We start from the raw sequence: 14,375 nt of genomic DNA, 5'->3' as shown, positions 1-14,375 counted from the left end.
TCTATCCTTATAAATTGTGCTCAGTTTTTTCATTCAGCTAATTCTTCCAGTTTAGAAATATATAATTTTATGCTGATTTTTCCCCTATTTGTTTCCTCTATTGGTTATGAACTGTCCATCTTTTTTTATATAGTTTAGTTTGTGCTTATGCCTTTAAAATTATTTCCGTGAGGACCTGTTACTTTCCTGAACTAACTTTTTCCTTGAGTTGCTTATACTTGATGCACTGCAAGTATATTAAAATCTGCTTTCATATAGACTGTTGTATTTATTCCCCTTTCATCAGTCTTTCCTGACTGATGTTACTCTTGCCCTGCTTGATTCCATTCTTCATAAATGTCTACATAGTTTACAGATGCCATTAGGACAATGAACTCTATTTATATAATTGGTAATTATTCAAATAAAACCCTTAGCATCTTCTTCAGGCTTGATTGCTAATAATGTGTCTCTTTCATGTCCCTTCCTTGGGTTGTTTGTTTTGGCTTTTTTGCTGATTTTATCCTTAAATCAGAGAGTTTCAGTGGTCTATCTCACAGTGCATTTTGAACTTCAGAGAGGGTCTGTATATTTGTTGTTCTAGACAACATATTTTTTCTCCTATCTCTGGATAGGAAATGTTATCTTCTTCATGTAAATTCTGATTATGCAGTTACTACACAACTCTGTTAAGACATGATTATGCAGTGGATTTCCACTTCATTTAGTTACCATATTGTTGAGAATGCAAAGTGACAAAAAATGGTTCGTGTAAATTGTTTAGTGATACCTAAAGAGATAATTTTCTTCAGTTTTTAACTGGACACTGATTAATTAGGTGCACCATCTGTATTTTTTCATGTGAAACCAGTCTTTATAAACCCATTATGAAATCAAACACTATTAAATAACTTTTATTTTACAGTGACTATTTGAAAATTTAAGATAATATTGCATTAAATTAATATAAAAATTATGAAGCTGTGTAAAGTTAATATAGGGTTTATATTCATTTATTTTAAGTAATTTTTAATTCTCATTGTGCAGAAAAGGATTCATTTTAGATGAAAACAAGTAAAAAATGCCTTTATCTTCCAGTGTCTGACTCAAAAAATGATACAGCTATGAAATATTAGAAATTTTGACTTTGGTATCAATCAACCAATTTTAAAAGTTCTTCATGCTAGCAAAAAAGAGTATTTCTTTGGGATGAAATACAAATTTAAAGCAGGGTTAAAATATGTAATTTAATTAATAACACACTGGTTTTATTGTATTTTGTTTTCCTATTTTCTGCATCTTGAATGAAGCTTTTATTCACAAAACCCAAAACATTTAACAGCATTGCAGCTCAATATTCTACTCTTAAGGTTCACTCCAGTTTCTTAATGTATTTAAGTAAATACAGAAGTAAAATATGGCTATTAAAAAAACTAATTTAAATTTTAAAAAAATAAAGAGCAGAAGTCCACCATCCTGTTTTCCTGGTGTCACTTTGTTTGCATGGGTTATGCCATAAAGCCATTTACAAACTTCTGATTGGCTACCAGCAATTCAGAAAGGATTATAGATCTTGGAGTATAGCCATGGATTTTATATAATTTTGATACTAGAGGAAATATACAGAATTTTTAAATTGCTCTTTTAGAAGCTTTAGAAGTATGCAGAATTTAGTAGCTTATTAGGGAGCCATATTTGGTGTCCAGTAATGTTTTGTATTGCACATAAAAAGGCATTGGTTCAGAGTGTGTTGAGGCTCGCTGATGTGCACAAACTGCCCCACCAGATCCAGAGTGTGCATCACCTCTTCCTAGGGATAGGGACTTTGGGGGAAAAATCAGAAAAAAATGGGAGACAGAGGAAAAAAGGCAAGGGGAGACTCTGGTCGGCCAGCTGGAGAAAGAACTGATCCCCTGCTGAGTGTCCTCATCATCCTCTGGGTGCTCTCCCCTCTACAGTATGTGGCAATGAGAAAGAAACTAAATTTTGAATTTCTCTGATATGATCTAAATCCTATAAAATAAAAGGCAAGGCAGTTTGGAGGCTGGAGGAGAGAAGACCTGATTCTCATACCAGTGGCAGTCACTTCCCAGGAGAACCTGCTGCAGCAACACGTTCAGGCAGGTAAAATCCTGTGAGATGCTGAGAATGTAAATAGCAGCTGCTTATGAATAAAGCACTTGTATGTGTACTACCTGTTGTGTGTGGAGAAAACATCTGTGTGCAGGGCTGATTCCCTGGTCAGACTGAGCACAGGCTGCCCCACTGGCATTGGTTCAGCCTGAGGAGTGCATACTCACAGAAAATTCAGTCCACTCAGCCAAGAAAAGTACAGTAAATTAAAAAACTCTAGAAACCCAAATTAGAATTCTTACTGCCGCTTTGCATTTTGATGCCGTGTCTTTTTCCTTACGAAGAGAAAAATTGTTGCAATTTTGTGTCATTTTATTTCATGTTTTTATAATAACTCTTGCTACATCCAGCCTGGAATTAAACCTTAGCAGTTCTATGGCTATAATAAGAGTAAGGTTTATTGCCAGCTAATGTTTCATCTGCTGGCTAGATGACTAGCTGTGCACCAGCTGTATAATATATTCTGTAAGGATATCATCATCACTGCACTTCACTCCTCATCTCATACACCCACCAGGAGACATGTTTTATCTTGTGCTCTGAGCAAGGAATCCAAATGAGATGTCTCAAGGAAAAGTAAATAAGAATATTAGGAAATATTAAAGTAAATAAGAATATTAGGAAGTATTAAAGAGAAGTAATTCTGATTTTAGCTTGTTAGTGTGAGAGACTGTTTTTGGACAGGGATGAGATGAGAGCTCCCACAAATCTTTAGGTGATGGACTGCTTTTGGCACAGCTCAGACAGAATGGCCCAAAGCCCAGCTTTTAGATGTTCCTTTGTTGGCTTCTCCCCTGCATGGTTCTTCCTTGGTTCCTGGCCTATATCAGAGAAGCCCTAGTTCTGCTCTAGGCTAATTCTAAACCTTTGGAAGAATTTTTTTTGGCAGAAGGGCATCTCCAGAACATATGAGCAAGGCCATGGCTCCTCCTGTACCAGGGCAGGGGAATCGCAGTGCAGCAGCTGTGCTGCTGCTAAACCTCCTGGGAGCTCCTTCATTCAAAGAGAGGGAGCTGGTGCTCACTGGTCTCCCACATGTGCACAGGCACAGTGGTGGCCAGGCTGAGGAGTCAAGAATTGAGCTTTTGCCCAAAGCAAAAAAGGAAGATTACAATATACAAGAGAAACAAGATACAGGAGAATTATAATAGATGAAGTTTTTGATGTAAAATTTATTTTACTTATTATTATTTATTATTAAAAATTACTTATGTTATTCTTCCGAAATTATTATATTTGTCCTAATAGTTTATAAGTTTTGTATCACCTTCATGTAAACTTTGTTTTTTTAAAGAAAAATTAAAAATTTTAGATAACACTACATTTCTCATTAGCTTTGCTTTGAAAAGCTCTAGTTCCTGAGTCTCACAGTTGTTCTGCTTCCAGCAAATATTTGAACATCAGAGCCAAAGTGTGCCTTGGCTCTAGTGCTCTGCATCTTACAGAATATTAAACCATTTGCAGTCTGTTAATTCTGTGCTGGAAGTTGCAAGGAGTTTTTGGCAATGGATATAAAGATTTCAGTCATACTGATGGTGTTTGAAAATGTCAGGGTAACACTGGAAAGGCATTGCTGGGATGATCCTTTTGTTGTTTGTTTTAATTAAACATAGAAAATTGCACATACACATGTAATTAAATAGAAAAACATATAAACCATGTATACAATGTCAGGTGCTCCAAAGATAGAAAATTACATATTCAAAGTGTTTTGTGCTATCTTATCTTTCCTGTGCAGATATATAAATCTATAGACTTTACTGTCTAGTCTGATAATATTTAACAAGTAGTTGTTGATTTTTTTTTTCTCCTTTGTTGTCATGGGATTGGTGCATTAGCTCCCTGCTTGGGGGATAAAGATGGGCAAAACGTTCATGGCATTTTAAAAAGAGAGAAATCATCCCTTAGAGACCACTTGCTTTTCCTCTTTTGAACTGGGAATTTGATGGCAAAACATGAATCCATTGAAAGGTTCTGGATGCTATGGAGAGCTCCTTGTGTTTCGCACATTGTTGGTTTTTTTGCAAGGAAAGAGCCTCCTGTATGCAAGTAAGATACAGAATCTATTGCTCTCTACAACGATCTGAGAGGAGGTTGGTCTCTTCTCCCAGGCAACCAGTGACAGGACAAGAGGTAATGGCAGGGGTGGTTCAAGTTGGACATCAGGAAGAATTTTTCACTGAAAGAGTGCTCAGGCATTGGAATGGTCTACCCAGTGAAGTGGTGGAGCCACCATTCCTGGAAGTGCTCAAGAAATGACTGGACGTGGCACTTAATGCTGTGGTTTAGTGGAGAAGGTGGTGTTTGGTCTCAGTGGTCTTGGAGGTCTTCTCCAGCCTTAATGCTTCTGTGATTCTATAGTGCTGAGATGGGAGAAAATACATTACTGTAAGGTTAATGGTTGAACAATAATACTGTACACAGTGAGGTCTAAGTTAAAGATACACCACCACCATTCCCCTAAGGTAAAGGTAGCCTCATTTTCACTTTTCCCGAGTCTGGGATGTTTAACTTTCAAGTTTAACAAATACTCATTTACCACAGCTTTGACTGTGAAGTGAATATGTGCTCTGTCTTTATGTAATCTGCATCTATGTTGTCAGGGAGATTTGAAGTATAGATGCCATTTTAATTTAAAAACGAGAAGTATCTCAGATAGTGCAAGACTTACATAAACAATAGATATCCAGGTGAGGCATAAGGTAACATAAACTATGGCCATAAAATGTAATAATTTGAAAGGGGCAAGAGCCTTGAGGCAGCTGTAGTGTTTATCATATCCTCACATAACTTCTCAGTTTTAGTTCAGTGTCTGAGTTAAGAGCTAATAGAACATTTGGCTTTTCAGACTTTAAAATATCATCCTTGGAACATATAGCCATGTAATTCCTGGAAACAGAGCAGTCTAGCTACAAAATGTATGTTTTGAATAAAGGAAGAATTTTTCAGCAGTTTCTTAGAAAACATGCTTAAAATATTATATAAAAGTGAAACATTTTAATAAACATTAACCTTTGGCTCTAGCAGTTGTAGAGACTTTCTGATCCAATAAAAAAAAAAATAAAATGCAGAATTACTTAAATACTGGAACCAGCAAAAAAACTTGCATGAATAACACTGAAATAAGAAACAGTTTAGGCAAAGCAGCATTTTTTAAGAGATTTTGGTAATAGTCTTCATTTTTAACCATTGCATTGCTGATGTATTTAGTGTTTACTTAGCTTTCTGTGTCACAGAACTTTGCTTTTCCTGGTAAATTTTTGTTTGTGAAGAGCCTGAAAATGTTACTGCAGATCTTTTCTCTATGTGAACTTCAGTTTATCCAAAAAAGCTAAGATCTGCTAAAATGCTGTCTCATAAGCCTAAGATGTCTCATAAGCATAAAACGTCCTCATTGTGACATTGAAAAAAGAACTTGAAATCCCAGCACAGTATTTTTATTGCAAATGACAGTTTTCATCTGTTGGCTTTTGCTGCCAGAATAAGCATGTTTTCAGTAAGCACAAACAGACTTTTTCAGCTGTGCCGGTTTCCAGCGGTTCCTGTTTACTCCCCAAGTGGGTGGTATGGAAGAGCCACCTTTCTGGCGCACTTGCATGCAGACAACACATGGCCACCATCGAGTTTTGGCATTATGCTCTAATAAAAAAAGATCCTGCTCATATGAGAAAGCTTGGTGTGCGTCAGTACAGCTATTTCAGTCGTTGCTGCCTCCTGAGCTGAATGTCAACCGACATTGGTGACTCTATTAAAATACGATTTCGCAAAAGGAAGTAAGAAACATGACTTTCAAGCTGTGTGTGAAGATGAGCTAAAATAGTAACAAAAGTATCTCTGGAGAGTACTAGAGGACAAAAAAAAAATTCTCTGAAATCTACCTATTGTTTAGAAAAATTGGATCTGGCAGACTATTTTTTGTACCAGCTGGATGTGTTAAATTTTCCTTCTCTTCAGCATTGAGTGCAAGCATTGCTGTAGGAGGGATTCCAAGGAACTGGAAGGATTCAAAGGTTTCCTCAGAAAATATCTCCAGTGATCCTCGATCCTAAGGAAAGTCAGAATTAATCTTTTATAGCTGAGTTTCCATGCAGCAGCCCTTACAGCCCATGTTGAGTCCGAGCGGGAAGGTGATGGCGCGGGGTCCTCGCGCGACAGGCACTAGTCCTCGCTGGCTGCTCTTGCAGGAGGCACCAGAGAGGAGCAGTTGTGGCGTGTCCTAGGCAAGAATTAGGTGAGCCAACCCTTTGTAAAGTAGCAGACCAAGCTCTGGTAATGGCTGGACATTGTTCACGTTGCCCTAATTTTGGAAACAGATGGGAAAATGTAGTCAGATCAAATAATTTTGTGTTAAACTACTTCTCTCCCAGATCCTTCTGAAGGGATCTGTGCTATCCAAAGCCATTATAATTCAGAAGATTTTGGATGTCATTATACCACTGTACTTAGGCTGCTACTAATTAACTACAGTTGTACTGTGTTTTTTCTCATACTGTACTTCTCAGCTCCTTCACTTCATTGGAAGTCTTGAATACAGCATAAACCCTCTTTTTAGACCACTGCTTAGGGGATAAATACAGGCAAAACATTAAATGACATTTTAAAAAGAGAGAAATCATCCCTTAGAGACCATTTGCTTTTCCTCTTTTGGACTGGGAACTTGATGGCAAAAAATGAATCCATTGAAAGGTTCTTGGATGCTATGGAGAGCTCCTTGTGTGCTCCACTTAAAATTAAAACTGGTAATTGATAAATTCTACTTGTAATAACACTTCATTTTGCTCATACTGGACTACAAAACGAAGTACCTTTTTTCCATTATGGATTTCTATGTTCCTCACTCATTGATATGTGAGAGAACCATAGTTCCTGTATGTTTTTTTCACAACCATGGTGGTCAAATACTGGAGGAAGATGCACAGAAAGGTTATGTTGTTCTGTCCTTGGAGGTATTTAAGACTCACTGGGGCACAGCCCTGAGCAGCCTGATTAAACAAACCTGTTTTGGGCAGGGGTTGGACTCAGAGACACCAGAGGCTCCTTCCTACCTCAGTTATTCTGTGGTTTTTTGCTTCCTCCCAGGCTTGTTTGGTACACACACCTATGACTGTAAAGGAAGGCCTGGTCTTTGCTGGGAAGTCGTATTTTTGATCGCTGCTTTTAGTGACAGCAGCTGTATGTGCTCCTAATTTTCTGTTGGGACATTCATGAATTGTCATTGCTTCCTTAGCAATGAGATTGCTGAGCAGATGCTCTTGTTAGAAATTGGACAATTTCTTACTTGTCATGAGGCTCCAGAAATAATCAGCATTTAGAACAAAAATTTCCTGTAAATTTTTTGTATTCTCAGGTGGGTTATGAGTTTTTTCTTGTGTAATGGGTGCATAAATTAGTGTACAAAGTAAAAAAAGGAAAAAAGTTCTTTTATTATTTTTGCATTTGCATTTTCAAGCTGCTTTTGTGACAGTATAGGTTTCATAGCGTTGTAAATTTCTCTATAAGAGAAATAAAAATAATGTAATTCTGTGAAATATAGAGGTTTTGAACTGCTTCTGCTTTATATATATTTGACTCTATGTCATTAGCAGGGCAAAATAAAGTGAGATGTTTTCAACACAGCAGTCATTAGGCCATCACAGTGCTATTGATCTTTGTCCTTCGTGGAGTATTAATATTTTTAATGGCACAAACACTGTGTACAGGGCTACTCTGTGAAAAAAGTGCTGAACATAGGTCATCATCTGTCACATTTGCTACCCATTAAGTCTTACTAGTGGAAAGTTCAGTAGTAGTAATCACCTTTCCTCAGATGAAAGAAATGGTGTGACTTTTTAAATTTTCATGAGTGCAAACTTGTTAGTGATTTGAGAGGCACCCATTATATTCATCACCCAAGAGAAGAATAATTCCTTACACTCAGGATAAGGCTGCATGCATGTGTGAAAAGTGGATAGGATGAAGAATGAGTAGCTTTATGTAGAAATAGGGAGGGAGTGAACTTTCTGAGACACGTTTTCTGAACTGTAACACAGACACAGCTTTGACAAGCATTTTTTTGAAATGGTAGCTGTAATCATTTTCTGAGTCAGTTCTTGTCTTAGCTGGCATTGCCTTCGTAAAGGTGCATTCTGATTTCATTTAAACTGTGTAAATACAGAGGTGCCTCTACTGTGGGAATGATGTGACAGAATAAGAGGGAAGATGGATCAGAGATCCTAGATCAAGCCCAAGTGTAGACAGAAATGGTTTGGAGAATGCTTTCATCAGTTTTTCTACACCATGATAGTGGATGAGGAATAGAGATACTTTGATTATCAACCAACAATTCCAAAATTCGTGGCCATGAGGGAGATGACCTGTTCTGTGAGCAAATTCCATAACAGAATTTTTCTCTTTGCCTGAGACTCCCAGGGGTTGCCTCCACTGGGTTTATGGAACAGTATAAAAAATCTGAAATCAGTTAAAGGTAAAAAAAGGTCCTGTCATGTATTAAGTACATAACTAGAGAACAGATTGTATTATTTTGCTCTGTTATTGAGTGAAATATTTATTGAATGCAAATTCAGCCAAGCAAGTACAAACTTGTTTAAACTGACAAATTGACCGAGGCAGATACAATGTGCAAATTCTCATGTTTACATTCAATACAAGTTAATGATGGCACAAGGAAATATAAGTAGTAAAGTATAATAATACTGTAAATAGTATGAAATTAGTAATGAGAGTTGGTATGAAGATGTGTAAAGTAAATATAATTGGTAAAGGAAGAGGTGAGATCCAAATAGAAAAAGAGAAAATTGAGTAACGTTGCTCTAGACACACTTTAATTTATGTACATTACCAAAAGTGTACAGCCAAAGTTGGTTAAACAGTTGTTGACTAAGGTTTTGTTGATTTATAGACTGAATTTATATCAGAATCTGAAACTGCTTCATGAAGAACTCACTCCAGAGTGTGTTCCCTGCTGCCCCCATGGTATAGATGATAGTAATGTTCGTGGTCTGATTGTTTGCTCTCCTTGTAGGTTTATTCAACTGGTCGAGTGCTGTACTTCTACCAGAGAAAAAAAAGAAAAACAAGATGAAAGTGTTCATTTTGAAGATAAATGAACTTTTCCAGGCTACTTTGTTTCTCTGTAGAGACATGACATGTTAAACTGTTCAACATCTGGGAGCATTTGTCCCTGTGGATTAACTGAGTGCTAAACTGCCATCCCATTTTCATGGAGACTCCCATTATTATTAGGGAATGAACAGCAAGTGCTTAACTGTTTTGACCCAGTCTCATTTCAGAACTGCTGGATATGTAAGCAAATGCTAGATACATTGTCAAATATACATATGCATGTGTCAATATTTTTATTTTTTTATTTACATAAGACCCTAATTACATAACAACTGGGCTTTTTTAGTTCAAGACAATGTAGTTCAGGAAAAGTACTTAATTGATAGTGCTATGAAACCTTCAGAATTCTTTATTTATGTAAAAAGGCTAGCATTTAGCTTCTATAAATTAATTAGTTTTAAATATTCAATTAGGTGAATTATTGTAGTCTAATCCCATGATAATTTAGTCTCCCTTTGTACCAGTGTGGCAAGTATCTAAAATGGGACACACCATTTCTGTGAATGTCTGTAACTCAATGTTCTGCTTTGTTTTTCTGATCATAGTTTTACATTTTTTTAATGGCAGAGAATGACAGAGAACTTTCACCTGCTACTGTTCTTTCATGTTAAGATAGTTCTGGAGTAGTTTCCATTGTATTCTTTTTCTTGGGTAGTCAGGTGTTGTCTTCTAACAGGAAATTTTAGATCACGTCTAAGAAGTATGTCAAGGACATTAACTTCCTGGAGATGTCGGTTTGTTGCAATGCTGCCAAGATTTTAAAGATTTATCTTTAGTCAACCTAAAGTCATTCATCCACTGTTACTTTTAGGAGCAAGTCACAGTGGTTAAGCAATTTTTTTTTTATTTCCTAGAGGATATAGCAATGTGAGAATGGATAAGCAAGCATACTATCCCTCCTATCAGTGCTTGGCACAGATTGTTCCTTAATAGATCCATTCCTGTTCTGAAATACATTTCTACAGTGACAGGTCACTGCCATACAAATGGTCATTCTTAATAACAGGGAATGATTTACTTGATTATTTACTATTTGATGGTAAGTATTGCTTAGGAGATTTGACAATTCAGTGATTATTCATATCTGTATTTTGAGTGTTGAAATTAGTAATAGCATAGAAAGCATCAACTCTGTTAGTCTGAATTCTAACTCTGTTAGAATTTTTACATTCAGGAATATTTTGAGGTTTTGTATGAATATTTAAATCCAGTAATTTATAGGGTCCTTTATTTTTAAGGAAGATTCATGATATTACTGAATCCAGTGCCTGTGTGACTCCTTTTTTTGTGACATGACTAGTTCTGTAATAGTTTGGTATCTATAATGTAGGGTAATAGTGGAAGTAACATTGAGAAAATTATAGAGGAGATCATTAAGATACAAATTTGAGCTGTTAGGAAGTGGAAATTCCCATTTTATCACCACTACAAGATATTTTAATTGATGTGGAGAAATCACCAAACTTTAGTTTTGGATTACTGTTCTCACAAATGCCCAGTTTCAGAAGTGTAATCATGAATACATAATCAAATCAGGATGCCCTTCTAACAGTTTATCTGGTTATGACAAATTGAGCTAAAGGTTCAGCCTGGGGCAGGACAGTGGTGGGTTCTAGTGTGCTAATCTCTGTGGAGAGAGCAAGCTCAAGCTGTTGTTTAGCCTAGAATAAATCAGAAAAAATTCTGTTCTCCTGTAAAATGGTTGTACCTTTGAGAAGAGGAAAGGAAGCCCTTGGTAGCTGTAGTCTGGGCTGAGCTGGATGGCGCCTTCTGTTACCATACCTGTGCAGAGAGGTGCTCAGCACGGGTGGTGCTGGTAAGGAGAAGCTGTGCAGATGTGGGGCTTCTGTGTGACTCTTCTGGTAACTGCTTCTTGAAAACAAAACTTGGGAAAATTCTCTAACTTACTGAGTCAGCTAGCAGCATAAGAAAGAGTTAGGGAAAAAAACAGATCTCTCTGTGGCTGGTATTTGGTAATGACACAATGATCTCAAGGCACATTGCTCCACTTTCAGAGTGCAGTGAGGTGACTTGCTTAGGGGTTCCTGGTAACTGTTGGCACTTCTTCTCCAAATTTTCAATTTCCCCAAATAGTTCTTGGGGGCTGAGGCTGTGAGGGCTACACTTGGAGCAGCCTTAGAATGCTCCTGAGATGACCAACACATGGCTGCCGAGACAAGAATGGTGTGGAAGGAGCAATGTTGGTGCAGTGCCATGCTCCCTTTGCAATTCCTTTTGCAGCCCCATTGTCCGTGGAGCTTGGGTTTTGTAGCTCTTGAAAACGTACCTCTACTGGCAGCCCCCAAACACTGAACTCGCAGCAGAACTGCAAGCTGATAATATTATTATATGGATTGCCAAGTCGATTCTGATTACTTATTACTGACTTGACTTACCTCAAATTAATTCAGAGCTCTATCACCTACTAAAAATCTGTATTTTATGAAATGTGCTGATATTAATAACTAATATCAGTAAAAACTAGGCTTCATTATTTTTTGCATGGATGCATTGAGACTTCTTTGTAATTCTTATGATTTTAAAAGCTATAACATAGAGAAATCATCTCCCATGTCCATGTTTGTACATGTGTCTGTGAAGGGAAATCTTCATGATGTTCATCTTTTATTTTGCAGTCAAAACCTGTTGCATTTGCAGTTCGGACAAATGTTGGGTACAGTGCAGCTCATGAAGATGATGTCCCAGTCCCAGGCATGGCCATCTCGTTTGAGGCTAAAGATTTTCTTCATGTTAAAGAAGTAAGTAAAATCAGAGGAGTAAGTGAATCACTCTTTAAGAGAGTACTTGAGTAATAGTGCTACTATTTTGCAATGTTGATAACACTTCACATTGCCAAAGCACTTTACAAATGTTAAAGAAGTAACAGTGTATAAGAAATTGAATGTTCTTTTAAATGCTATTCTTGTAGAAGCAATGGCACAAATTTCTTACAATCAAATTAATGAAGTTCAGAAAGCAAGTACTTTTCTTCTCTAGTAAAAATCACTTATTTATAGGTTTAAATGCCTGTGTCTGACTATTCAAAGATGAAATATTTCTGGGGTTTTTTTCTAATCTGGTACTGTGAGGGTTTGTTGTGATTCAGCAGCCAAGGATTGCTTCTCTTTTATCTGTGTGACTGCATCTCAATTAACCCCAAAATTCTCAAGTCTCCTGGTTTTTTTAACTGAAGCTACTTCCCTGGCACAGACAGTGTTTAGTTAGCAGTTACATGCTGAAGAACTGGAATGATGTTTCAAGATAATTGCAGCTGTCAATAAATGAGCTTTGCATTTGCTGCATTGGTTGTCTTTCCCTGTAGTTTGGTTTTGACAATTTTAAATTTTTAAATACCTAAAGTAATTTTCTTTCTCTGCTCCTTGCAAGACAATCCCAAAAAATAACTTGGTAACTTTCACATGCAGGCCCTCTTCTGTAGCCTGCTGCTCCCTTTTGAATGACTCCTTCATTTTAAAATGTTTACTAGCTTTTGGTCATATTGCATTGTGGCTTGTCTCAAAATAGCCCATCTGGATATGGAAAATTATAGGAAAAGAAACAGAAAGTTAGTTTAAGGTTGAGAGGAACCTAGCCATGTATTTGAAATTATGTCTTTGCCTCATTTTAGACTATCAAAAAATCCCTCAGTAGTTATGATTGATGATGCACAATGATTCTGCTAGCACAGGTGCTGTGTGGAAGAAAGAAACAATCCTAATACAGGGATAGAAATACAGGTGGACAGAGACTAAAGGAACATAAGAAACAGACTTGGCTAATGGTCGTAATTTTTCATATATATTAAATGCACAAAAAAAGAGTAATTTTGATTTAGACTGTATATAGTGAAGGAAATATACTTTCTGACTGATGATAGTGTGAATGAATTCTCTGCTCTGTCTTGTGACAAAAGAAGAGATGAGCAGGCAGAGAGTCCTAGCAAGTGAAAACCATCAGCCTTCTCCAGTGAGTCTTGAAGCACTGGAAAATAAGGCTCAGTTTGGTTAGATCAAATGGTTTTGTGTAGTCATCTATTCCATCTGCACTTCAAATGAAGTGGTAATCTCAGACTTTACATCAAGTGTTTCCCCTGTTTCCATATAAACCAGACACACAGGGTTAGCAATTTTCTGTTAAAAGTTAATGCATTCTTCTTCACAGCAAAACTTAGTCTCAGATGTATATATATGTGGGAGAAAATCTGGAAGGAAAAGTCTCCTGAACTTTTTTGTATTTCCAAAATGCCTTGAAGGGAAGCTTAGCTCAGCTGAGTTCTTACATTGTCTGTGGCTGCGTGTAGCACTGAGCAGTGGAAAAATAGATTAAAATGTTCCTGCAACCGCAGATGTATTAGAATAGGCATTCTGTGCTGATTGCCTTCAGAAACACCTGGTTTTCTCTGTAAGCTGTTGAAGAGAGGTTATTGCCTACTGGTGCTGGGCCAGAGATTGGTTGGGGAGGCACACCCTGGGACCAGGCCAGCTGCACTGCCAGAATGGCAAGATGGGAAGGGATCCACAAGGAGTCAAACTGGGACTCAGACTCTTGCCCTGCATTTGGCAGCAGCTGTTGTGTCTGGGTGGGTTGAAGCTCCTTCAGAGGGTGCTCCAGGCCCAGCCCTTCCCTGCACACCATGTCCTCCCACTCCATCTTCTGTGCCAGGCCCTGCTCGTCCAGGCCTCCGTATCCCACCAGCTTTTGCTCCTTCAGTACGTTTGCTGCTCCCTACAGTTAATGCTGGGGGAACTGAATTGTCCAAACTTCAATTATTTCTGCAGATTAAAGAAAAAAACATATTAGACTATAAAATGCAGCGTTGCTTATATATTTTGTACCTAACATATTGCTAGAAACAAAGAAAGCTGAGTTAATTTCCAGTAGCTTCTGCCTGCCTAAGGATACCATGCTGGATCAGTGCTGTCCTCTTTTTGTCTGAAAGGGCTGTTCACCAATTTGTGCTGCTGAGAGGGCTCAAACAAGAAAAACCTCAGTTCACAATGTACGTGGACAGTGATGAAAAGCACTGCAGTGATTGAGTGTGAGGGAAATTTATCTTCATTATTAGGTTACATTCATTAAAACTCAGTACACATAAGGATGATGGATTCCTTCCTGCATGAAGAAACTGCTGCATCATAGTA

The 14,375-nt window shown here is 37.5% G+C and overlaps 1 protein-coding gene across 9 annotated transcripts in view; it reads left to right on the top strand.

The window, feature by feature from the left end:
- Positions 1-14,375, top strand: part of CACNB2 (calcium voltage-gated channel auxiliary subunit beta 2) — a 246,285-nt gene that overhangs the window by 187,969 nt on the left and 43,941 nt on the right. For all 9 annotated transcript variants that reach the window (XM_066552467.1, XM_066552481.1, XM_066552474.1 and 6 more), the window contains one exon: positions 11,871-11,993. In XM_066552467.1, coding sequence (XP_066408564.1) covers positions 11,871-11,993 — 123 coding nt within the window. The remainder of the gene's footprint in view (positions 1-11,870; positions 11,994-14,375) is intronic.

Source organism: Molothrus aeneus, chromosome 1 (assembly GCF_037042795.1).
Source record: "Molothrus aeneus isolate 106 chromosome 1, BPBGC_Maene_1.0, whole genome shotgun sequence".
Lineage (NCBI taxonomy): Eukaryota > Metazoa > Chordata > Aves > Passeriformes > Icteridae > Molothrus > Molothrus aeneus.
This window is presented reverse-complemented; position numbering and strand designations above follow the sequence as displayed.